The following is a 27,372-nucleotide window of genomic DNA, read 5'->3' as shown; positions in this document are numbered from 1 at the left end:
ACTGCACTCCAGTCTGGGCGACAGAGTGAGTCTCCAACTCAAAAAAATAAAATAAAATAAAACCCTTTGCATGTATTATTTTATTTAATTCTCATTGTTAACATTATTATTAGTTCTGTTTTATACTTGGGAAAATTGAGATACAGTTTTTAAAACTTACCCAGTTCTGATTGGATAAAAAAAACATGGTACATATACACGATGGAATATTATGCAACCATAAAGAAAGATAAACACATGAACTTTGCAGCAACTTGGGTGGATTTAGAGTATATAATACTCAGTGATCTCAGAAAAACAAAGAACAGAGTTCCATATGTTCTCACTCATAAGCCTGAACATTTACCATAATATTATAAGAAAGGGATTGGCAGTAGAGGGATACTGCCGGGGGGGGGGAGGGTCGCCCGTCAATAAGGGTATCTGATCTCAAACCAGGCAAAGTGGGGACCAAAGGGAGGCTCAGACTTTATCTGTATCCTTGTATACCTAATCCTGAATTGTACCCCACATCTTTAAAATAAAATATGTATATTTTAAAAAATCTTACTTGGTTCTGAAGATTCTAGCCAGGGCAATTAGGAAAAAAGAGAAAGTGAGAGGCAGGAGAAAAGAAAAGAAAGAAGGAAAGAAGGGCATTCATACTAGGAAGGAAGTGAAACCCTATTTAAAGATTACCTTGTATATAAAAAGTCCTAAGAAACCTGTCTTTTAAAAAAAGCTACTAGAGCTAATAAGCAGTTTCAAGAAGGTTTCAGGATACAAGATCAACATACAGAGATCAATTGTATTTGTATACACTAGCAATGAACAGTACCAAAATAAAATTAAGAAAACAATTTCATTTGCAATAGTGTCATAAAAGAGTAAAATACCTGGGAATGTATTTAACAAAATACCTTCAAAGCATGTACACTGAAAACCATAAAACCATCTAAAGAAATCAAAGATGATCTAAATAAATGGAAAGACAGCAGTGTTTATGAGTCAGAAAATTTAATATTAAGATGGAAATATTCCCAAACTGATCTACAGATTCACCATGATTTCCATCAAAATCCTAACTGGCTTTTTTGCAGAAATTGACAAGCTGACCCTAAAATGTATATAGAAATGCAACGGATAGGCAAAAACCTGCAATAGCCAAAAACAAAATCAAAAAAAGAAGAAAGTCGGAGAACTCACACTTTCCCATAGCAAAACTTACTGCAAAGTGGCAATAATCAAGGCAATGTGGTCTGACATAAGAATAAAAATATAGATCAATGGAATAGAATTTAGAGTCCACAAATAAGCCCTTACATTTATGGTCAATTGATATTTTCAAAAAGAGTATCAAGACATTTCAGGGGGAGGGATCTTATAGTCTTCAGCAAATAGTACTGAGACAAGTGGATATCTACATTCAAAAAATGAAGTTGAACCTCTGCTTCACACTGTACACAAAAGCTAATTCAAAATGGATCGATGACCTAAATATCAGAATTAAGATTATAAAACTTTTTTTTTGAGTTGGAGTCTCACTCTGTCGCCCAGACTGGAGTGCAGTGGCCGCTGCCGGCCACCGCAGCCTCGACCTGCTGGGCTCCAGTGATCCTTCCGCCTCAGCATTCCAAGTAGCCGGAATTACAGGCGTGCGCTACCACGCCTGGCTAATTTTTTGATTTTTATTGTAGAGATGAGGTCTCGCCTGCCCAGGCGGGTCTTGAACCCATGGGCTCCGGCAATCCACTCACCTCAGCCTCCCAAAGGTGCAGGATTACAGGCTTAGCCACCGAGCCCATTCTATCTTTTAGAAGATAGACTAGGAGTAAATCATTGTGACTTTGGGTTATATCATGGTTTCTTACATGTGACACCAAAATCACAAGTGACAAAAGAAAAAATAGATAAATTGGTCTTTGTTAAAATAAACTTTTTTGTTACAAACGATATACCAAGATAGTGAAAATAATGAGAGAACATATTTGCAGAAGGTATATCTGAGAAGGAACTTATATCTAAAATATATTTTAAAAAATAACTCTTATGCTATGAATTGAATATTTGCATCCCCCCAAAATTTATATGTTGAAGCCTAACCCCCAATGTGACGGTATTTGGAGATGGGACTTTTGGGAGGTGATTAGGTCATGAAGATGGAGCCTTCATGAATGGGATTAGTACTTTTATAAGAAGAGATTTGAGAGAACTTGCTTCCTCTCTCTCTGCTTTGCTTCATGTATGGTTGCAAGAAAGTGGCCATCTGTAGCCAGGAAGCATGTCCACACCAGAAACTATATCTACTGCCATAGTCTTGATCTCAGACTTCCAACTTCCAAAACTGTGAGAAATAAATGTTTGTTGTTGAAGCCACCTAGTCTATGGAATTTGTTATAGTAGCTTGAGCTAACTAAGACGTTTTACAACTCAATAATAAGAAGAACCCAATTTAAAATCTTACCCAAGGTTACACAGGAACATGGGAATTGTCACCCAGGGAATCCTTTTTCTTTGAGTAGATACTGTCTTCCTTTCTCTTTCCAAAGCTCTGATATCACAACTTTGTGCTTTTATATTACAGAGACAGTTGCTTTATTAACTAGTTTTTAATTTCACGGTGAAATTTTGATCACAGTGCTCATCTCTGTGATGCAGTGTTTTTCTGCCAAATGTTCATCTGACACTCGTTTTTTTCTGTTTCTTTTCCCCTTTTGTCTTGAATATCTTTGAATATTTGGAGTGCTTATTATTATTTTGATCACTTATCTTTGAAGCAGATAAGTTGTTGCATGGATTGGCTATTTTAAGGAGGTTCTCATGGGACTTGGCTGGTTATAGTTGAAATTTGAAGTTTATCCTATGCCATGAGGTCGATGTGTGGGTTGGTATGTGGTTTGCTGGTGATTTCTTCTTCAGTCTGCCACCTCTGTTCCTCTAAGTCAACCTGCTACCCCAGTCTCTTCCCATCCTTGCTATACAAGCAAGGGACCTAGGTTATGCACCTTGAGGTGCCCTATGCCTTTGATAAGTGTTGTTTGAGGCTTCTGCTGAAATTTGCACCATAGCATTGACCCCGTGCTCCATCTCTATTGCTGATGGTGCTCCTCCTACCAGTTTTGTGATGCACCAGTTTTTTAGGAGTTTCCTAGTTTTGCTGAAAATGCAGTTTATGTTTTTGTTTCTTTTTAACTGCTTTGACTTTAAATGATTGTAGCAAAAGACTGAGGAGATAAAAGCTGAGATGCTGCCATCTTCAGGACAGGAGTCACCAGGATTTTCTGAATTATTATACCTTCAGTATCTGCCATAGGCTCTTCCTCTAGGTTCCTCATAGACACATTTGTGATTCCTGAATTTGGATTTTTCTTTCATTATTTTTTTCTCTAGATGAATACTTCTGCTTATTTTGCCATACCACTGATTCATATTCAAGTCTTGTCCTTCTGTTGTTGAGGCTTCCTGTTGAGGTTTGATTTCTGGATTCATCTTTTAAATTTCCCTTTCTTATGCTTTAGTCAGATTGTTTTTCCAAAAGTCTCCTCTTATTTTATGAATAATGTGATGTCTTACACTTACCTTTTAGGGGATCTTATTTTTCTTTATTTTAAAAATTTTTTCTCATTTTTATTTTTAATTGTTATGCATATACAGTAGTATACATAGAGTTTTTTAAAATTAGATTTGCTTTGATATACCACATTTGCTCTATTCATTGGTTGCTAATTTGTCTACTTTTCAGGTAGATAGCTATAGTTTAGAAGTTTATTTTAAGTGTCTAGCCATTCTTAGTGTCCATGTATTTTTGCAAATGAGTTCCAGGTTTATCAGCATGGGTTTTATTGACCTTTTTTAAAGGACAGTGTTTGATTTTCCCAGGCAGGCTTCCCTTCTGAAAATGATAGCCACCTGACTGCAAGGCTGTGGGAATGAGCCACATCCTGGCCATGGTGAGTGGGTGGGGCAGGTTGACAGACAGCTTTCCTTTCTGTGTATGGGTTTTCACAAGTTTACACAGGTAAGGTCAGGCAAGCCAACCAGAACCCCTTTTGTTGATGAAGAAGAAGGGAATTACCTGAGAGTCTGAATGATTTGAGAGATTTTACTGCTGAGCTAAGCTGACCTTCTCCTTTGTTTTTTTCCTGATGCTAAGTGAAAGACAAGGGAAAACTCATGTAGAGTGCCCAACTCCCAAAACTTACCAATTAATAGCAGGTTGCTTCTTTGGCTGTTGGTGTATGACATATACTGTCTGTGAATGTACTGGGAAAACAGGGTTATATAGTGGGCCTCCTTCACCTTGGGATATGTCCTTTTTGATGTGCCCTTGCTCAGGTTGGCGTAGGCCTTAACAATCCTTCTTCCTAATGGGAGAGTATTTCACATCCACTCTCCTTTTTGCTCACTCCTCAAACCCCTCACAGTTCCACTGGTTTCTCTGTTGGGAAGCTCATCACAGGCTCTATGTTCTCAGGCCCACCGTCTTCCACTTGTAAGAGTGCTGGAAACTACAGTTTTTCTTCTCCTGATGAATTTGAGAATTAGAAAACTAGCTAAATTGATGCCTGAGTGACCCTCTGTTTAATGATTATTCTACCACCTTTAAATTTCATCTGGCAATGAAGAGCTTCTGCTACCATTACATTGTAGGAGTTGTACTGACAGCTTAAGTTTGGACAAACTGTAGGAGAACCACTGTGGGTTTCTTCCATTAGATCAGTTAAGGCTTTCTTTTGTTAGATGTTAATTATTTTCTTCCATTTTGAGTATCTATGAATGGTGCCAGTGCTTGAAGTGGCTGTGAGGCCCTTTTGTCCTACTTCAGGGAGTCTGGTTTCGTTGATCATTTGCTACTTTGGAAACATGTGATAGATACTGCAGCCTAACAGCCCGTGATCATTTTCCAGAGTATACCATAGAATTATTCAGGGTCCAATCAAGAGACAGAAGCTGCACCAGTAATTTGAATCAGGGAATTTAATAATAATTATTAACTAGTAACAGAAGATTAACTACTAAGTGAGGATGGGAGATGCTGAAGAATACAGGAAAGGAGATGAGGTGACCAGTGACCACCACAGGACTGAGGGAAGAAATACCCAAAGAAGCAACAAACTTGGTAGAGGCCTCTTTCCCTCAGGCTGAGATTCAAACTCTTTGAACGGTGAAGAAGTTTACTAAGTGTCACAGAAACAGGCTACCCAGTGGTGGTACTGGAGTGCCAGTGAAACTCACGGGCTAGTGTGAGTCACTGGTTCCCCTGCACACTGCGAGCAAGAAAGCCAAAAGCTGCCAAAAAGGGAGAGAAGCCCCTTCTTCTTTGGTGTATCTCCCCAGCACCCTCTACTGGCAAGGCCAACTGGCGTAAGAGAATAAGCAGGGCAAAGATGGGTTCATTTGGAATGGAAAGGCAATAGATAAATAACTAACTCACCAATATTAACAGGTTCAAATTTGGGAGTTTTTAAGCTTTACTGTTTCCTTGAGTAGTTTAAGATAAACTATTGTAGAAAGAACTAGGGTATCAATTGATATGTAATCTCACTTTTTGCCCACATCTTATGATAGAGATTAATTATGTGCCAGCTGGTCTCTTTAGTCTAGGAACATGAAGTGCACAGGGATACATTTGTTTTTTACGATATAAAACCCTTTCCTTAGAAGCAAAAGTAGCAGTTAACATCTTTATGCTCTCAGATTTAACACTAGTCCTTATGGTTCTCAGTACAGTTTGGAGTAGAGATTTTGTATGCAGTATTTTAGAAATATGTGAGAACCCAAGATTTGAAAGTGTGCCAGAATGAGAGTGAAATGCCTATCAAAAATGTTTGTGACCTTTCAAAGACTCTAGAATGAATATAACTACAGTTGCCTTTTGAGCTCTCAAGATTATTTTCATTTTGCAGTATAATATTACAAAAGGAAGTTTGGGGTTGGTTTGGTTATTAGACAAGAAAAATCTTAAGTACTGAAACTAACAGTACAGATACAAATTCTATAATACGAGTAGCCATCTAGATAAATGGAGGAGTTATAATTTGGCAAATGAACTGTAAATGAGCACATGAAACAAACAAGTTAAAGGACAAAATCAAGCTGTTTCAAGAAGAATTTTCCCACAGTGCTGAAAACAAAGAATAAAGAAGTACTTTGTTAGCCAAGCTTTTGTAACCCATTTTCATCTAGACAAAATCTTTACTGGTACTTTTGTAGATGTAAATTTTTTAACAATATGCTTTATGTCTAAGCTTAGAGAAGGACTTTAACACCATGACCAACTGGAAAAATGAAAACATTGAACAAAAACTTTTGCTTTTTAACATATATATACTATGTTCCTAATACTGTTTCTCCTCCAGCCTAGTATTTGAAAAAAGTTCTGACTTGGGTCACTGTTTAGTTCAGCAGGAAATAGGGTATGATGACAGGGTTTTCTTCCATTTTAAGTGTCTATGGGTGGTGCCAGTGCCTAAAGTGGCTATGAGGCCCTTCCATCCTACTTCAGGGAGGGTCTTGTTTCATTGATCATTTGCTACTTTGAGAACATATGTTAGATTTTATAGTCCAATTGATGCTGAATTTCTGTGTTTAGGAACAGAAGGTAAATTTAAAGTAGAGAAAAAATGAGCATGTGACTATAATATAAGTGACACTGTGACATTTAATGAGCTACTATCCAGTTCATGAGGCACCTATAAAAATTAAGGAGAGTGAACTTGTAAAAAATTATTTTGTCAAGAAATCCTGAAAAATATTCTGAAAATTTAGTATCTTTAAAAAACATATGGAAAAGATAGTGATTTTTTGTACATTTTAAATACATGTTAGCAGGATAAAGAAATTATTGGATGCTATTTGGAGTAATGCGCACCTATCATGGAATCAAAGGGCTCTCCATCTTGTTTGTGGTCTTAACCTCTTTGTAGACCCTTATTAAGAAGCTGCTTTGCGCACTTGAAGACCTGTCCTAAATGAACCATGCTCAGGAGGAGCAGAGGAGCTTTCTCACTTTTTTAAAATTACATCCCCATAAAACCCTTTCAGGGTAAGAATTGTATGTATTTTTCCAATGAGGAAAAACAAAGCTCAGCACACCCACTAGTAAAAAATGAGGATTCTAACTCCAAACTTGTGCTTTCATGACTGTATGAGAAAACTTGTTCCTGGTGATAAACTCAGTGCCTGTGAGGAGAGAGTGACTGGCCCTTGGGTCAGATGGCAGTAGGAGGTGATTACAACATACCAAAAAGGTTAAAGGGCTAAAAACACATATTTCTGTGCCTTGTTTTCTATTTCATCATCTTTTCTATCCCACCGCTTCCTTATATGTAGCTATAAAGTCTAAACTGTTCAAATTAAACCTGTTCCTACTAGTTTGATCTTCTTTAGGTTTGGAAAATAACAGGTCAACATCTTCCTAAAATTCTTGACATCCTTGGATACTGTCCATTTATGCATTGCAGGGCAGCCCAAGAATGGCCTGGAGGTCTGTGGCCACCCTGGCTTCAGCTGTTTGCAGAGCCTTTCTTTGTGACATGCATCATACCTGATACAGTGCTTGTTACTTCTGGTCATGATGAATTGCTCATCTTTTAATAATTTACTTCAGGATGGATTTCAGTATTTATGGTCACAAAGGAGGTGTTTCTTCCAGTTATTAAGGGATTTGTTTATTCATTAACAGACATCTGAATGCCTACTATGTGAAAAAAAAAATGGGTCAAAAACTCTGCTGACCATTTTTTAATCATTTGAGTTGCAGTATCAAGAACTATCTAGCATTTTGTCCTCAAGGGGAGCTCTTTATGTTGAAAGCTTCTAAGAGTGTGGTGATTCGTAAATTATTGAACAGAGTTCAAGATGTGGTTTCTGCTCTCTGAAACATATAGTCTAAGAAATTTTCTCCCTTTTTTTAATGTTCAGTACTTTAAAAAATCATGTATTTGAAAACTAAACTAGGTGATGGGTGTTTTGGTATAGTGTCCTTGGAAAATTTGCCCTCATGGAGTGTACAGTTTTATTCTTTTGGTAATTTAATTTGCATTCAGTGGTCTGTGTTATGTAACTGAACTCCATTGTGGAGGTACTGTATTGTACTTTAGTTTTGGGGTGATTTCTATAATGTGTGCTGTTCTAGGTGACCAATTTAAAAGGGCTCTTGATAAACATAACTGTGTCTAGAGTAGATCAATTTAGGGAGGTAGAGGTTGTAGAAACGTTTTGGCCAAAGGCTAAGAATTCTTTTCAAGCAGAACTGTCCAGCTGTAGAATGAGCTGCCTCATTAAGTTGTGAGCTCTGGGCATATCAAGTAGAGGTCAAGTTGACAACTCAGAGCTTTTGTAGAGAGGATTATTATAAAAGGTGAAAGATCAATTTTCATGAACCCTAAAGGTTTTTTAACCTCTTTTTTCTTTTAATTGCATTCTTATTGAGGCATAACTTATATAGGTAGGAAAATGCATATATCTTACACATGCAGCTTGATTAATTTTACACATATGTAAAATTAATCAAGCTGCATGTATAAGATACATGCATTTAAACTTTAATACCCATGTACCCCCACCCAGATGAAGGTGTAGAAAAGGTTCCTTGTACTTCTCCCAGTCAATTATGACTCTCCAAAAGTAGCCACTATTTTGATCTTTAACATCATAAATTAGTTTTGCCAGATTTGTGTTTTGTTTTGTTTGAATCAGGGTCTCATTGTATCACCCCGGCTGGAGTGCAGTGGCATGATCACAGCTACCACATTCTCGACATGCTGGGCTCGGGTAATCCTTCTGCCTCAGCCTTCCAAGTAGCTGGAACCACAGGTGCACTGGTGATTAATTTTTTGATTTATTATAGAAACGAGGTCTTGCCAAATTTCCCAGGCTGGTCTCGAGCACCTGGGCTCAGGCAATCCTCTTGTCTCCACCTCCCAAAGTACTAGGGTTATAGGCATGAGCCACTGCACCCAGCACTTTTGCCAGATCTTGAATTTCATATAAATGTCATTGTAGAATACGTACTCTGTAAAATGTATCAATGTTGTGGCATGAAGTTGTGGTTTGTTTGTTTTTCATTCTAAGTAGTATTTCATTGCAAAAACAAATTACAATTTATCCATTCTGCTGTTCAATTGCCGTTTTGACAGTTTCCAATTTTTGGCCACTATGAATAAAGCTGCTGTGAACATTTTTCTGCATGTCTTTTGGTCTTTATAAACAGATATTTCTGTTGGGTCTATACCCAAGGTTGGGATTGCTTGGTTATAATGTATATTTCTGTACAGTAGTTAGTAGATACTGTCAGTTTCCCAAAGAGATCATAGAAATTTACAATGTGTTAGATTCCAGCTGCCCCACTTTTTGTCAACATTGGTATTATTCACCTTTGTATTCTTAGCCATTTTAGCAAGGGTCTAGTGGTATCTCATTGCAGTTATAATATGTATTTTTCTAATGTAATATTGCCTAACTTTTCTTACTATTTATTAGCTATTTGAATATCCTCTTTTGTGATGTGCCTGTTCAAGTCTTTTTGCCTGTTTGTTTTTATTTGGGTTGTCTGATTTTTCCTTATGACTGGTAGATCTTTATATATATTTTCTACAAGACCTTTGTTGGATTTTTGCATTGTAAATATCTTCTAGTTTGTGGCTTGCCTTTTTCCTGTCTTAACAGTGTTTTCAATGTACAGAAGTTTGTAACTCTCAGTAGTTTAGTTTAGCAAATTTTCCTTTGTGGTTAATGTTTTTTTGGTGTCCTGTTAGAGTAATACTTGCCTACTTCAAACTTTTTTGTCTTACCTTTCCATGATTCATATTGAATTAATTGTGTACATGGTGTGAGGATGAGGTCAGTGTTCATTTTCTCCAGTATGGATATGCAGTTCCCCTGGCACCATTATTAAAAAGATTGTCCTTCCTGCACTGAATTTCATTGGCGCCTTTGCTGTAAATTAGGTGACTATGTACATTTGGGTCTATTTCTGGAATTTCTTATGTTCCACTGATCTCTTTCCCTATCTTTGCATCAATACCACACTGTCCTAATTAATGTAACTTTAGAATAAGTTTTGATATCTAATAGTATAAGTCTTCCAAGTTTGTTATTCTTTGATATTATCTTTGCCATTTGAGACTTTGGGTATTTATATAATTTTTGAGTCTGTTTGTCGGCTTCCACAAATACAAGCCACTGGGATTTTTAATTGGAACTGCATTGAACCTATGGATCACTTAGAACTGATATCTTTTTTTTTTTTTTGAGTTGGAGTCTCACTGCGTTGCCCAGGCTGGAGTTCAGTGGCACACTCACAGCCACCCCAGCATCGAACTGCTGGACTCCAGCTATACTTCTGCCTCAGCCTTCCAAGTAGCCGGAACTATAGGCGCTCGCTACCACGCCTGGCTAATTTTGGATTTATTGTAGAGATGAGGTCTCGCCAACTTGGCTGGGCTGGTCTCAAACCCGTAGGCTCAGGCAATCTACTTGCCCCAGCCTCCCAAAGTGCTGGGATTACAGGCTGAGCCACTGAGCCTGGCCGAGAACTGGTACCTTATGTGGGGAGATACGATCAGAGATTGGAAACTTTTCCCTCAATGTTTTATGATATTCGTTGTAGTAGATTTCATATCTTTAGATTTATTCCTAGGTAGTTGATTTTCTTTGTCACTATAAATAGCATTTTTTAGTTTACTTTATAGTTGTTATTGTTAAAAAAAAAAAAGATATCAGTTCTAAGTGATCCATAAGTTCAATGTAGTTTATAGAAGTAGAATTGCTTTTTGTATATTGGCTTTGTATCCTGTGACCTCACTAAATTCATTTATTCTAATAGTTTATGTGAAAATTCTCATTTTTAACTGCTAAGGTTCTGTATTTTTAATTTTTTTAGCTTTTTGTTTTGAAGAATTTTAGACTCACAGAGAAGATAAAAGAATAGTCAAAGCATCTTTTTTCTTCCTCAATTATTTGAGAGTGAGTTGCCCACACTATGCCCCAACACCCTCTATACTTCAGGTGTATTTCCTACCAACAAGGAGGTTTTTCATCAGTGTAATTTAAGACATTAACATAGATCCATTCCTATTATCTAGTCCTCAGATCCCATTTAAGTTCCTCATTTATTGCAGTAGGATCCCACAATCACATCTCTCTGATCTCCTTCAGTCCATGACTTTCATGACCTTGACACCTGTGAAGATCCCAACAGTTACAATGTTAGGTGACTCTTAGTTTGACTTTGCAGTTTCCTCATGACTGGACCAGGTCATGCATCTCTGACAGGAAAAACACAGAAGGAATGCCAGGTTTCACTGCATCCTGTTACCTGGCACAGAATTTTTATTTGTCCCATTTCTGGAGATGATCACTTAGACCATTTGATCAGGTGGTGTCTGACAGACTTCTCCACAGTGAGGAGGTTATTTGGCACCATGTACATATCTCACTGCTAATCAGACTTTGAGTTTATTCATTTATATCAGTGTGGATTTGTGGATTCCTGCTCTGCCCAGTGGATTTCCACCGATCTAGCATTACTGGCTTTGATGCTCAGTCTGTTCCAGGTTTGGCCAGTGAGGACAGCTCAGTGTCCTTGGATATGTCTCCATTACTCTGTGAGTGCTTCTCTGCTCTCTAGCACAAGACGTTCTGGGTTTATCTTGTTCTCTCCCTGCCTCAGACCTAGCATCAGCCCTTTCTCCAAGGAAGATCCATGTGGGTGGTGTGTTCCTTGCTTCTGGAGTCTTGATAGTCCCAGGACCTCTCAGTGGACAGAGCTAGGGGCTTCAATCCCCTTTTCAAAGTAGACTCCCTCCCTGTTGCTGCTCTGTCATCCCACGCCAGGCTGCTGCCTCTACTGACTCCCACCCACCCCTCACTGCACCCCCTTCACTCTACTTGGTTAAACATCCTGTGTATGGCTCTTTGTATGCCCACTCCCCCCACCACCTAACTTATTTTCTTAAATCTTAACATTTTTTTAAAGGTAGTTTGGTATATGTTCATGATACAACTTTCAAAAAGTATAGAAGGATATGGAGTCACACAGTTTTATTGTCTAGAACCAACTTCTCACTATCTAGTTTACTATGATCTTTTCAGAAAGAGTCTATGCATTTATTTATTCACACACACACACACGTGTGTGTGTGTGTGTGTGTGTGTGTGTGTGTGTGTGTGTGTGTGTGTATGTGTGTGTATGGATCACCCCCGTCACACAGATGGTATCATATGTATGGTTCTTACCATACCTTGTTTTTTTTTCTCTTAACAGTTTACCTGGAGGTCTTTCCATAGAGGGTAGCTTTAGTCATCCTAACTCTGCCTAAAATCATTGTCTGGGTGTGCCATATTTTACTAGGCATACTGTACTGGAAGGTTTAGGATATGTTTAATAATTTACTACTAGAGACATTATTGTGGCTGGGTGTGGTGGCTCACACCTGTAATCCCAGCACTTTGGGAGGCTGAGGTGGGAGGATTGCTTGACCCCAGGAGTTCAAGACCAGCCTAGACAACACAGAGACACCTCTTCTCTACAACAAATCAAAAAATTAGCTGGGCATGGTGGCGCACACTGTAGTCCCAGCTTAGGCAGAAGGATCACCTAAGCCCAGGAAGTCAAGGCTGTGGTGAGCCATGATCATGCCACTGCACTCTAGCCTGGAGTAAAACTCTGACTCAAAAAGAAATTTTTTTTTTAAATCAAAGTCTCACTCTGTCGCCCAGACTGGAGTGCAGTGGCACGCTCATGGCCTCCGTAGCCTCAACCTGCTGGGCTCAGGTAATCCTTTCACCTCAGCCTTCCAAGTAGCTGGGACTACAGGTGTGTGCCGCCACGCCCAGCTAATTTTTTTATTTATTGTAGAGATATGAGGTCTTACCTAGTTTAGTTACCCAGTCTGGTCTTGAACCCACAGGCTGAGACAATCCTCTCATCTCGGCCTTCCCCCTCATTTTTTTTTTTTTTTAAGAGAGAGAGATATTATTGTAACAACTATTCTTTTATAGTCATGATTTTGCACCTGTGAAATACTTCCTAGGAGTGGAATTTTTTAAGATAATGGCAGACATCTAAATTTTGATTGGCCACAGAGATTATAGTTTGCTCCCACCAGCCCATGTGAGAATGCCTGTTTCCCACACTCTCTAACACAATTTGCTTTTAGACTCCCTGAGTTTTGCCAATCTGATAGACCAAAAAATGGCATCTCAGTGTAATTCTGGTTTGCCTATCTCTAGTTATGAGTGCAGTGAGCCTCTTTCTGTGTGTTTGTACATCGTTTATGTTTCTGTTTTTGTGAGCAGCCTGGACTTTTGCCCATTTTTCTTTTTCTTTTTTTAACATCTGCTGGTTTATTATGAAGGATACAGGCGAACAGTCAGATGAAAAGATGCACAGGGTGAGGAACTGGGAATGAATGCAGAGCTTCCAGGCTTTCTCAGGGAGTGCCACCCTCCCAGCACCTCCATGTGCTCAGCAACCTTGAAGCACCCCATTTTTCTATTTAGTTTGTAATCTTTTAACTTAATTAGCCCTTTTCCTGTGATATAAGCTGTAAATATTTTCCCCCTATTGTCTTTGAACAAGTCTTTTGACTTTATAGTGCTTTTTCCTGTACAGGTTTTTTTGTTGTGTTTTTTTTAATGTTGTCCAATCTCTCAGCTTGTGGAATATACTCTTGCTGGGAGCAGACAATAAAATAATCTCATTGCAGTAGTTTGATAAGTTTTTACTTTAAAATATTTTACTCATCTTGAATTTATTATGCTGTAAAGCATTAGGTAAGAGTACAACCTGATTTTTTCCAGATGGATACCGAATATTATTTATTAAATAATATGTTTTCCTCCTCACTGATTTATCAGAAACACCACTTTTTCCAGTCACACCAGAATTTTATTTTATTTTACTTTTTTGACTTGGAGTCTTACTCTGTCGCCCACGCTGGAGTGCAGTAGCACACTCACGGCTACCCCAGCATCGACCTGTTGCACTCCAGCGATTCTTCCAAGTACTCAGAACTACAGGTGTGCACTACCACACCTGGCTAATTTTTTTTTTAATTGTAGAGACGAAGTCTCTCCAACTTGCCCAGGTTGGTTTCAAACCTGTGGTCTCAGGCAGTCCCCTCACGTTGGCCTCCCGAAGTGCTGGGCTTACAGACTTGGCCACCAAGCCCAGCCCACACCAATATTTTATATAAGTGGGCCTGTTTCTTCACCTCCTACTCTGTTCCTTGATTTGTCTTTATAGATACGCACCACTAGCCGGGCTCAGTGGCTCAGCCTGTAATCCCGTGCCTTGGGAGGCTGAGGTAAGTGGATTGCCTGAGCCCGCGGGTTTGAAACCCACTTGGGCAACTTGGTGAGACCTCTTCTCTACAATAAATCAAAAAATGAGCCAGGTGTGGTGCGCGCGCCTCTAGTTGCAGCTACTTGGAAGGCTGAGGCGGAAGGATCGCCGGAGCCCAGCAGGTCGAGGCTGCGGTGGCCGGGAGCAGCCACTGCACTCCAGTCTGGGCGACAGAGTGAGACTCCAACTCAAAAAAAAAAAAAAAAAAAAAAAAAAGATATGCACCACTACCAAACTTTTAAATTACATGGTTTTTCAATAATTGTAATGTCCAATAAGCTAGTCCTCCCCTGTTTTTCTTTCTCACAATTTTCTTGGCAACTCTTGCATTTTTTAAAAAATCACAACTTTAGAATCAACTTGTCAGGTATCCTTTTGATACTTTTATTAGGATAGCATGAAGTCCATGTGACGAATCCAAGAAGGACCAATAACTCTACGGGAATGTTTCTATCCAAGAACATGATGTGCATATCCATCCCTTTACAGCTCTTCTTTGTTCTCCATTTTCTTTCTCATAATAGTGCTTTAAGACTTTTCTCCATAAAACTTTCTTTTGTTGTTGTTTATCCCAAGATTGTTTTGCTATATATATTTAAGGTTCTGATATACATATACATAGTGCAATTATTACTACAGTCAAGCTAATTGATACATCTATTACCTTCTATAGTTATCTTCTTTTTTTTTTTTTTTTTGCTTTGTGGTAAGAGCACCTAAAATTTCTTAAGAAATTTTTAGTATACGATACAGTATTATTAACTGTAGTCTTCATGCTGTACATTAGCTCTCTAGACTTTCATCCTATATAGCTACAACTTCGTACCCTTTGACCAGCATCTCCCAATTTACTGCCCTTTCTTTCCCCTGGTAACCACTTTTCTGTTCTCTGCTTCTATGTATTCAACTTTGTCTTTGGATTTCACATATAAGTGAGGTCATGCGGTATTTTTCTTTCTGTGTCTGGCTTATTTCACTTAGTATAACGCCCTCCAGTTTCATTCATGTTGTTGCAAATGACAGTATCTCCTTTTCTAAGGACCAAATAATATTCCTTCCTATATGATGTTTACCAGAAATTATTTAACCGTTCACCCATCAGTGGTCACTTAGGTTGTTTCTATATTTTGATTATTGTGAATAATGCTACAGTGAACATGAGTGTGCAGATAATTGCTATAAGGTACTGATTTCATCTCCTTTGGGTATATATCCAGAAGTGGGATTGCTGGATCATATTGTAGCTCTAGCTTTTCTTTTTTCTTTTTCTTTTTTTGTCTGACAGGATCTCACTCTGTCACCCAGACTGGAGTATAGTGGCACTCTCATAGCTCACTGCAGCCTCAGCTCTTGGGCTTATGCAGTCCTTCTGCTTCTGCCTCCTGAGTACCTGGGATTACAGGCGTGTGTCATCACACCCAGCTAATTCTTTTTTTTTTTTTTTTTTGTAGAGACAAGGTCTCACTATATTGCCCCAGCTGGTCTTGAACTCTTGGGCTCAAATAGTCTTCCTGCCTCGGTCTCCCAAAGTGCTAGGATTACAGGCATGAGCCACCATGCCCAACCTCTTTGCCCATTTTTAAATTGTTTTGTGTGTGTGTATGTGGTTTTTTGTTTGTTTTTTTGCTATAGGTTTATATGAGTTCCTTATATATTTTAGATAGTAACCCTTTATTAGATATATGATATGCATGTATTTTTCCCAATCCATAGCTGTCTTTTCAACTTTTGATTGTTTCCTTTACTGTGCAAAAGATATTTAATGTGATGTAGTTCCATTTGTCTATTTCTGCTTTTGTTGCCTGAACTTTTTGTGTGAATCCCAAATATCACTGCCTGGGCCAATATCAAGGAGCTTTTCCTCTATGTTTACTTCTAGGAGTCTTATGGTTTCAGGTCGTATATTTAGGTCTTAAATCTATTTTGAGTGTATTTTTGTATATTGTGTTAGATTAGGTTCAACTGCATTATTTTGCATGTGAATATCCAGTTTTCCCAGAACCATTTGTTGAAGAGACCACCTTTTTCCCATTGTAGCTTCTTGTCAAAAATTAATTGGAGCCGGGCTCGGTGGCTCAGCCTGTAATCCGGCGCCTTTGGGAGGCTGAAGTGAGTAGATTGCCTGAGCCCGCAGGTTCGAGACCCGCCTGGGCAGCAAGACCTCATCTCTACAGTAAATCAAAAAATCATCCGGGCGTGGTAGCACACACCTGTAATTCCGGCTACTTGGAAGGCTGAGGTGGAAGGATCGCCGGAGCCCAGCAGGTTGAGGCTGCGGTGGCTGGGAGCGGCCACCGCACTCCAGTCTGGGTGACAGAGTGAGACACCAACTCAAAAATAATTAATTAATTAATTAATTAATTGGCTATTTATTCTTGGGTTTATTTCTGGGCAGGAACTCATTTTATGCTGTTCCATTGGTGTATGTGTCTGTTTTTATGCCAGGATTGTGTTTTGATTGCTGTAGCTTTCCAGTATAATTTGAAATCAGGAAGTGTGATGCCTCCAACTTTGTTTTTCTTTCTTTCCCAAGATCACCATATGAATTTTAGGGTTTTTTTTTTCTATTTCTGTGAAAAATGCCACTGGAATTTTCATAGGGGTTGCATTGAATCTGTAAGATCCAATTATATGCTATGTATAAGAAACACACTTTAGATTCAGAGATGCTCATAGGTTGAAAGTGTAGGGGTGGAAAAAGGCATTCCATGCAAATGGCAACCAAAAGAAAGCAGCAGAAGTGAATATTCTTATATCAGACAAAATAGACTTTAAATCAAAACAATCTTTAAAGACAAAGAAAGTCATTACATAATGATAAAAGGGCCAATTCAACAGGAAGCTAAAACAATTGTAAGCATATATGTGCCAAGCAACAGAACACCTAAGAATATAAAGCAAATATTGACGTATCTGAAAGGAGAAAATTGAAAGCAATACAATAATAATTGGAGCCTTCAGTGCCCCACTTTCAATAATAGATAGAACATTCAGACAGAAAATTAATAAACAGCAGACTTGAACAACACTATAGACCAAATGGGCTTACCAAAATATTTTTAACTTTTCTGTTGCTAATGTTTCATTTTGTACTCAAAATGGTAGTTAAGGCCAAGCATGGTGGCTCTTGCCTGTAATTCTAGCACTTTGGGAGGCATAGACCAGAGGATTGCCTGAGCCTAGGTGTTCAAGACCAGTCTGGCAACTTGGTGAGACCTCATCTCTACACTAAGTCAAAAAAATTAACCAGGCATGGTGGTGCATGCCTGTAGTTCCAGCTACGTGGAAGGCTGAGGAAGGATTGCCTGAGCCTAGCAAGTCAAGGCTGCAGCAGCCATGACCATACCACTGCACTCCAGCCTGGACAACAGAGTAAGACTCTGAAGCAAAAAATAAAAAGGGGGGGGGATTAACTATATGTGTGCATGTTATTGATTTTTGTATAATAATCTTTCCCTAACCACCTAACTGAGCTCTACTTTTTTTCATAATACTGTTCTAGTGATGCTCTTGGGTTTTCAAAGTAAATAATCATGTCATCTATAAATAACGATAGTTTTGCTGCCTCCTTTCTAATTTTTTATCTCTCTTCTTTCTCTTGTTTCCAGTCAGTTTTAAACAGTAGTGATACAGTGTTGAGAGTGGACCTCTTTGTCTTGTTAGATGTTAAAGAATCACATATCTTTTCCTGTTTTATTAAGAATGTATAGGCCAGGCGTGGTGGCTCAAGCCTGTAATCCCAGACCTTTGGGAGGCCAAGGTGAGAGGATTCCCTGAGCTCAGGGGTTTGGGACCAGCCTGGGCAACTTGGCGAGACCTTGTCTCTATGATAAATCAAAAAATTAGCCAGGAGTGGTAGTGCATGCCTGTGGTTCTAGCTACTTGGAAGACTGAGGTTAGTCGAGACTGCGGTGGCCGTGAGCATGCCACTACACTCCAGCCTGGTCGACAAAGTGAGACTCCAACTCAAAAAAAAAAAAAAAAGAATGTATATATGTCGAGGGTAAATTGGATTTAATCTGATGCCTTCTCTGGGAATAATCGTCAGATTGTTTTTTTTCTACAGGTCTTGTGACATAATAATAAATTCTCTAACGTTATACTTAGCTATCCTTCTATCTTTTAAATAAGTTGTACTTGGTTAATTTTCCTGTTGGAGTGTACGTGTACATATTTATTTGGGATTTGGAGGTTATTTTCCATGAAACAGATTTGAAAGGGCTTCCCCCTATTCCCACCTCGTGCTTCAGAAAAATTTATATAGCTTTGGAAATATCTGTTCCTTCATGGTTTGTGAAAACACATGATTCTGATGGATTTTAGGGGAGTTGACTATGTATTCTAGGTGACATAGAGGATATGAAATCTCTTTTGTTACTCAGACATAGGATAATAGACTTGGGAAAAGTGTTTAAGTTTAGTAAAATTTTACTTCAATTTAGGAGGTTAAACACACACACGTGTGTGTGGGTGTGGGTGTGTGTATGTATACAAATACATGTGTAACTAAATGAATTTTTGTATTCATATTTACAAACCCTGTCCTGTGTATTGAACATTGCAGGATCATGGATGCATCATGAATGTGCTCACGTGTGTCTGCATAGTTAGTACGTCACTTTTGTTAGTCTAGTAGTGCATGCCTCCTCGAGCAAATCCAGGCTGCCACTACTCTGGGGTGGGTGATGGGCTCAGTAGGCCTGTGAGTCCTCTCCTCCTCGCAGAGGGTGGCCAGGCAGTTGAAGAAGACATATTCTCTGTGCGCCTGAAATACAGACTAGGCTCCCACAACAACCATCAGGAACAGGAACAGGCACCTGGGGAGTCCAGCCATGTGTCTACCATGGGTTAGGCCTGGAGATACCAAGATAGAGAAGACCCAGTCCCTTCTAATTTGCCATCAGATCAGAGGAATGCACCCAAACAGATAAATAGGTCAGCAGCAGTGCCAAAGGGCAGTTCTAGAGTTAAGTACCAAATAGTGTGGTGATTAGGTAGAATTGACTGAAATTAAGAGAACATCACAATGATCTGGCTTTTTATCAGATTCTGGAAGGATGCACAGGAAGCTGACAGAAGGGAAATAAGAGAGGCATGCCATCACCCCTGGGGCTGTGAGTAGCCTCCCCACCCCCATTCCATCACCCAGTTCTGACTCAACTGGCTCTGTAAATTGGGAGACCATGTGGAGTACCGCCCTGGTGATCCTGGTGAAAGGGGGTGGAAATGTGGACAGAGATCATGGCTTCAAGAGAACTTTCTAGGATGGTCGTATAACCCAGGGGTTGTTTGTGCGCACAGGGAGTTGGTGCAGCAGACTCCATGGTTTCATGATTTTTGACTGGTTAACTGTCTGAGAAGCCCTGGTCCAGGTTCTGTCTCTCCCTTCCAACAGACCCTCTCTGGAGCACTGGCATACCTCCTGGATGCCCATGGCATTAGAGTAAGCTGTCACTGCAAGGAAGGCCCTAAGAGACATGTCAGAACAACTGCAACCCAAATTTGCTCTTTTGTTATTTATAAATTGTATTTACAATGTAAGGTCACTTTGTAGCTCATCTTTCTTCTTAAGGAGCCATTCATTATACTTTTATTTTCTGTGTGCTTCTTTGTTATGATAGATTACAAGTTTTTATTTCTTCAAGTAAGAATTCTCATTTTAGAAGCATAAATACTTTGAGAGTATACAGTGAGAACCTGGCTGTTAAACTTCAAGGAGTCGAATGTCCTTTGGAACAATGGAAATTTTGCAGCATTTTTTAATTGCAAAAATATGTGCCTATTTGTGAAATAGTCAGACATTACAAAAGTAAAGAAATAAAATAGTTCTTGCCTCACACTCACCTCTGCTCAGTCCTTTAATGGTGGTTACCTTTAAAGATTTGGTGTACAGCCTTCCAGACTTATTTTTATTATATATAAATGTATACATGAGATGTGTATGTTTTATAAAATTGAATAACTATATATACTATATGGAAATAGAGGCTTTTTATCCTTGTTTTTAACTTTTTTTTTCTTAACTGTATGTTACGGACTTTATTTCATGAAAATACATAGAGAGCTTAGTGTTCTTTTTCAGGGTTGCATAATTTTCAATTATTTATGTAACATTCTTTTTTCTTTTTTTATTCTTGTTCCTATCCCACCATTGTAGATAAATGCACACTTATTTATTTTACCAATTCTTTACCGCGTTTGTCCTTACATATTAGCTTTGTGCAATTATATGAGAATATCTGTAGGAAAAAGTTCTAGAAGTGGAATTGCTGGAACTAAGGTAAATACATACTTTAAATTTTAAAAGGTATTTTCCAATTATTCCTCCAAAAGTCACATGAACTTGCATTCTTCCCAGCACTCTGTGAAGTGACTGTTTTCTCACAGACACACCAGTATTGGCATCATTTTAACCCTCCTTTGATGGGTGAAAAATTATATCTTGCTGTTTTAATTTATCTTATTATTAGAAAGATTTAGTACCTTTTTAAATGCCTAATAGCCATTTATACTTCTTAACTGAATTCATAATAGCAAAATAAAAAATAAATAGCATTTTTTTACAGTGTGATTCTAGATTGTAACTTTGTTCAATGCTTTTCTATTCAGATGTTTTTCACTTTTATTTAATTGAATTTGTCTTTCTTTTGTGCTATGTGCTTAGAATGACTTTATTTTTCCAAAGATTGTAGAGATATTCTTCTCTGTTTTATTTCAGTCTTTAGTCCTCTGGAATTTATTTCTGTGAATTGTGTACAATAGTGCTCTAACTTCATTTTTCTTCTGAGTGGAGAGCTGTCAGTCCCCCCATATTTTTGAACAGTCCACACTCTTCTCACTAATGTAAAATGCTACCAAATAATAAATTGTTCACTGGGATTTTATGTAAACAGAGACTATGAGACTTTGCTTTTTAGTAAATATTAACATTATTTGATAAAATAATTACCAAAACTAGAAATGGTTTCTATAACCTAAAGTTACAAAGAAATATAGCCAAAAACACACTAAGAATGTAAAATTAAAGGAATTTTTTAGCCTTATTTTTTGGTATCAGTTTCTGAGCATGAATGCCTGACTCATTTATTTGATAATTTGTAAGTCTTACTTATATACTGGAAGGCAAAGTGAAGCAAGATTTTATGTGTGGGAAGTAGCTTTGTACACAGTTTGCATAAATTCTTGTTTAGTCATTAAATCTTCATGTTTTTTCCACCTCTCTCCTTACAGCCTAAATGGGATGGCCAGATATTATTGACACAAGTGTGGAAGCGTTTAAATTTGATAGAATGTGACTACTTTGGGTTGGAGTTTCAAAACATCCAGTCCTACTGGGTATGTGCTTTTGATTTGTTTATAGAAACAGACTCTGGGTATGTTATAGAATGTTTATGATGTGTATAGTGCACAGAGAGCCTTTTGGGACCTACTGTAATGATATAAGCAAACTACTGGGCAACATAGCGAGACTTTGTCTCTACAAAAAAATTTTTTTTTTGAGTTGGAGTCTCACTGTCACCCAGACTGGAGTGCAGTGGCCGCTCCCGGCTACCACAGTCTCGACCTGCTGGGCTCTGGCGATCCTTCCGCCTCAGCCTTCCAAGTAGCCGGAATTACACGCTCACGCTACCACGCCCGGCTAATTTTTTGATTTTATTGTAGAGATGAGGTCTCGCCTGCCCAGGCGGGTCTTGAACCCATGGGCTCGGGCAATCCACTCACCTCAGCCTCCCAAAGGCACGGGATCACAGGCTGAATCTACAAAAAATTTTTAAAATATCCGGGCATGGTGGCGCACGCCTGTAGTCCCAGCTACTTGGGAGGCTTGAGGCAGAAGGATCATCTGAGCCCAGGAGTTTGAGGCTGTGGTGAGCCATGATCATGCTACTGCACTGCAGTCTGGGTAACAGAGTGACATCCCAACTCAAAAAAAAGTATGGAGTTTTAATATTTATAGATGGAACTGTTTTAAAGAAACCTGCATCAACTCAGTTCAAAAACATGTTAGTGTCATCAAGCTCTGTCTGGCCTTTCAAATAGCCTTAGTAGTGTGACCATTTCCTGCTCTAATAAAACATACCTCTTTGATGCAATAGCCCTCTCATCAATTTGTTGTTTACAAATGCAGTATTATCAAATAATTGTTTGGTGTTAAGAAATACCTCCCCAAATAGTTATTGTTGCCCATTGTATGCATAGCAGCAACTGAATAGAGGTATCTAGTATAATACAGCAATCTTTTTTTTTTAAAGATGTGGGGAACAATTCAGGATTAGGTATACTAATGTTCATTATGGTACCTGATGAACATTAGTATACCTAATCCTGATGTATGATGTATGCCCCTCCCTCTCCGGTACACAGCAATCTTAATGTCTTCCCACATTTCTTGAAGCAGGCATTGCTGTGCTTCTTCTACAGTTTGTTTTATCAGGATTTGACTTCAAAGGGGCTGTAGGGTCAAAATATTCCTGGTATAAAAATTTCTCTTAATGATAAACACATTTGTATTTATAGCATACTTATTAAATAGAGACATTATTTAATAGATTTTATCTCTTCTGTTAAATCCTCTTTAGATTTGGCTTGAACCTATGAAACCCATCATTAGGCAAGTACAAAGTAAGTCCTTTGTTATAACTCTTTAAAATCTGCTTATTTAAGATGCTTTGTCCTGGAATGTTTAAATTCAAGGCATGTTCAGATGTTCATTGTCACCACTCTGTAGGTAGTAGTCAAGTAATCACTGACAACCGATAAACTGGGAAGTCATTTTACTGTTTAGTTTTAAACTGTAATAGACCAGTTTGAGGGGAACAGTAAATTTAACTCACAAGGTTCTAGATGGCTTGCTTTATATTTGGAAGTAAGAATATATGGTATTTATATATTTGGGGCTAATATGCAAAAAATAAGTATGCAGTTTCTCTCTTGGTTATGAAAAGATATTGAGATTCCTCCTTTAAGTAGCTTTTACTTATTTTATTTATGTATTTATTTATTTATTTTTTGAGTTGGAGTCTCACTCCACCGCCAAGGCTGGAGTGCAGTAGCACGCTCACAGCCACCCAAGTGTAGACGTGCTGGTCTCTGGCAATCCTTCCACCTCAGCCTTCCAAGTAGCCGGAACTACAGGTGCGCACTACTGTGCCTGGCTAATTTTTGATTTTATTGTAGAGACGAGATCTCACCAAGTTGCCCAGGCTGGTCTCGAACCTGCGGGCTCAGGCAATCCATGCGCCTCAGCCTCCCAAAGTGCTGGGATTACAGTCTGAGCCACCGAGCCCGGTCTTAAGTAGTTTTTAATAAAATAGTTAATGCTGTTTTATAATTATAAACATAAAGGTGAATGTGAACATGGTTTCATTAATTTCTTTGTTAAGTTTTAAAAATTAAGGCATGTAGTAACATTTCTCAGTTCTTATATAATTATGTAAGTTGAAGTTTGTTGTTTGTTGTTTCTAGTCACCTGAATCACCCATAATTTTTTTAGTACTGAATTAATGTGTGGAAATAACTTTGTTATGCACTGATAAGCTGAGGCCATTTAGGTTGCCGTAGCATTTTGGTAAAATAGGTCCTCTTTTCTTTTTGGTGAAAATTGCATGGCTATGGCTATTACTAAATTTCAGTGATGTGAAGATATTCAGATCAGCTAATAATGTCTTATACCTTTTCCTTACAGCTATCAGATTATTCTAGTTCAGTATAATTAGTAGTGATAACATTTTTCTTTTACTATAGTATAAATGGATTTAGAAAATACTATTTTTATTATGACTACCAATAGTGTAAACACATAAACTTTTTTATGTATCATCTTTTCCCTAAAACATAAACAGGAATATATTTAAATTTTTAAATGTGCAATTTCCTATTTGTTTTTAAGATTGCTTTGAGTAATTTCTGCTTAATGTAAAAGATTTTCAGTTTCTCTTTATATTTGCAACTGATACTTAGGACTCATGCGTCTAGGAAATTTTTTTTTTTTAAGAGACAGGGCCTTGCTCTACTGTCCAGACACTAGAGTGCAGTGGCATAATCATAGCTCACTGCAGTCTCAGACTCTTGGTCTCAAGCGATCCTTCCACCTTGGCCTCCCAAAGTGCTGAGATTATAGGCATGAGCCACTATACCCAGCCCAAAATTTCTTAACATTATCTTATTTGAAAATGTTTGATGTTAACAGTTCACTTGAAAGCACTAGCTCAATTATACGGTAATATATGGAAGGGAGAGTAAATACAGAAATTGACCCTACTTGTGAAGTTTAAAATTTTTCTTTTTTGTAGAGCCAAAGAATGCAATGTTTCGCCTAGCTGTAAAATTTTTTCCACCCGATCCTGGTCAGTTGCAAGAAGAATATACAAGGTAAAGAGCTCACAGGGATCCAAAGCTGTTTTCAGCAGGGGTCTTGTATTCACCTGTTATCTCCCATAGCACATGACTCATTAAAAGAATGAATGAGCCTAGTATATACGTAAAAACTGTAATGAATGTAGAGTGGGTAAAAGAGCATTTTGGCAATTGTCTCTTACACAAGTACAAATGGGAATAGGACTTAGAAGTAAGATTTATGATACAAATTGGAGAATAAAAAATGGAATGGGGTATTAGGGTAATATTGAACTAATATTCTCCAAATGAGCGTAGATTTATGCATGTTCGTAAAATTTTTAGGAATTTTTCCATATATATTTATTTATAAACAAAATACACTTAATTGGGAGAAGTACTCAGTGTGATAGTCCTTATTAATTTATGGAGTATATTTTAGGTAATTTCTTTTGTGCTACCTTTTTAAATTCAAGATTGATTCTTTGCAGAAATTATTGAAATAAAATATTAACAATTGTTTCATCTGGGCAATAAAATTATGGAAGTTTTTTCCTTGTATTTGTTTGTGTTCATACATATATCAGTTTAAAAATGAATAAAGAAATAACCTAAAAACCAACTCAAGCCAGGCTCAGTGGCTCAGCCTGTAATCCCGTGCCTTTAGGAGGCTGAGGTGAGTGGATTGCCTGAGCCCGCGGGTTCGAGACCCGCCTGGGCAGTGAGACCTCATCTCTACAATAAATCAAAAAATCAGCCGGGCGTGGTAGCGCATGCCTGTAATTCCTGCTACTCGGAAGGCTGAGGTGGAAGGATCGCCGGAACCCAGCAGGTCGAGGCTGCACTCCAGTCTGGGCGACAGAGTGAGACTCCAACTCAAAATAAAATAAAATAAAATAAAATAAAGTAAAAACCAACTCAAAACCCAAGGTCAGATATAAGATAAAAGACAACTGTGATGTTATAGTGGTATCAGAATAACTTTTTAGCCTTCCTTGCTAAAAGTAGATTCATAAATGAGTCATAGGTGTCTTATGAAATCTCTTTTAAACATTTTTGCAGGTCATTTTAACATTACAAAATCATAGAATGTCAGCTACAAGAACATGGAGAGACTATATAAGTTTAGCCTCTCATTTTTATAGGTTGAGGAAACCAAACTCCAAGGATGACAAAAAGTATCTTTATGAGTTAACACAGACCTTATATTAATAGTGTAAGTGCCTGACATTTACCAGAAGTCCCTTTTGAAGGAATTACTTTTAAATATATATACCCAAAAATGATGGGTAAGAGAAAATATCCCCTAATTCAGGATTCTGGATCTAAGTTTAGGACTTATATTAGGAAGTCAGGCTCTCTTCTCCCCTATTTTTATGCAGCAGTTTCTTTTTTTGTTGTTTTTTGTTTCGAATTGGGGTCTCACTCTGTTCCCCAAGCTGGAGTGCAGTGGTATGATCACAGCTCACCGCAGCCTGGATTTTCTGGGCTTAGGTAATCCTCCCACCTCAGCCTCCCAAGTAGCTGGGACTACAGTCACTTGCCACCATACCTGGCTAATTTTTAAAATTTTTTGTAGAGCTGAGGTCTCACTATGTTGCCTAAGCTTCTGGTCTCAAGCAATCCTCCCACCTCAGCCTTTCAAAGTGCTGGAATTACAGGTGTGAGCCACTGTACCTTGCAGGTTCTTTTTAAAATGTATTACAAAGAGTATACTTGTGGTAAGAGAATTTTTTTTTTCAAATAAAACTGAGTAAAAAGTGAAAGTTCTTCATCCTACCCACCTACCACAGTCTCCACGTAAGAACAAACACTTGAGAGTATATCCTCCAGATGAATGCGCAGATGTACAATAAACAGGTAGACTTAAGACTTTGAAAAAATTATGATGTTACAAAACAGTATCAAATGATTCCTGCTGAACTGTAGGTTAATTCCCCTCGCCCCATTTAATAGCATACCATGTACATTTTTCCACATTAGTTTACATGACTGTATCCTAATGTATTTAACCATTCTCTTATTCTTGCATGTTTATATTATTTACAATTTTCTCTGTTATAATACTGCAATAAAAAAAAAATGATTGTCCACATATCTTTGTGTACTGTGGGAATATTACATTCATAGAAATGGAATCGCTATGTTCAAAGGTATGCACATCTTAAATTTTTAGAGAATATAGTAAACTTTAATAGCTTGTATTGGAGTGTAAATTCTAGTGGGGGCAGGAAGTTGATCTTGCTCTCCATTGTAATTCCAAGCTCCAAGAACAGTACCTAGAACATAGTAATGCTCAATAGCTATTTGTTGATAGAATAAATGAGCATATAAATATTTCCAGAGATGGTTGTATTCTTACCAGTGGTACTCTAAGGTACCTATTTTCCAGATACTAGCCAAGACCAGATATTGTCAGTCTGTTAAAAATTTCATAACCATTTTAAGCCGTATCTTCAATGGATATTTCTACTTCTTTATCCAACATTGTGAGTGAAGTTTTGTACCTGTAACAAAAGCAATGAGTCTGTGAACTTCTTCCTTGAAGGTATTTCTGCAGATAGTGGAATTATGTGGGTATATAGTATGCCTGGAAGGGCTAATTTCTTCGTTTTGTCACATTGGAATGGCCACAGTGTGCTCAGCACTTTCTGTGCCCTCTCCCGTGCGTGTGACTCAGGCTGCTGAGTTGGTTTGCCATGTGACCT

At 38.1% G+C, this 27,372-nt stretch overlaps 1 protein-coding gene across 2 annotated transcripts in view; it reads left to right on the top strand.

The window, feature by feature from the left end:
- The window catches only part of FARP2 (FERM, ARH/RhoGEF and pleckstrin domain protein 2), a 129,792-nt gene that overhangs the window by 37,534 nt on the left and 64,886 nt on the right, over nucleotides 1-27,372 (top strand). For both annotated transcript variants that reach the window (XM_021708462.1, XM_021708463.1), the window contains 3 exons: nucleotides 21,560-21,664; nucleotides 22,909-22,951; nucleotides 24,622-24,700. In XM_021708462.1, coding sequence (XP_021564137.1) covers nucleotides 21,560-21,664; nucleotides 22,909-22,951; nucleotides 24,622-24,700 — 227 coding nt within the window. The remainder of the gene's footprint in view (nucleotides 1-21,559; nucleotides 21,665-22,908; nucleotides 22,952-24,621; nucleotides 24,701-27,372) is intronic.

Source organism: Carlito syrichta, unplaced genomic scaffold (assembly GCF_000164805.1).
Source record: "Carlito syrichta isolate Samal-C Ts95f unplaced genomic scaffold, Tarsius_syrichta-2.0.1 Scaffold138451, whole genome shotgun sequence".
Taxonomy (NCBI): Eukaryota; Metazoa; Chordata; class Mammalia; order Primates; family Tarsiidae; genus Carlito; species Carlito syrichta.
The sequence above is the reverse complement of the archived record's forward strand: the minus strand, read 5'-3'. Positions and strand labels throughout refer to the sequence as shown.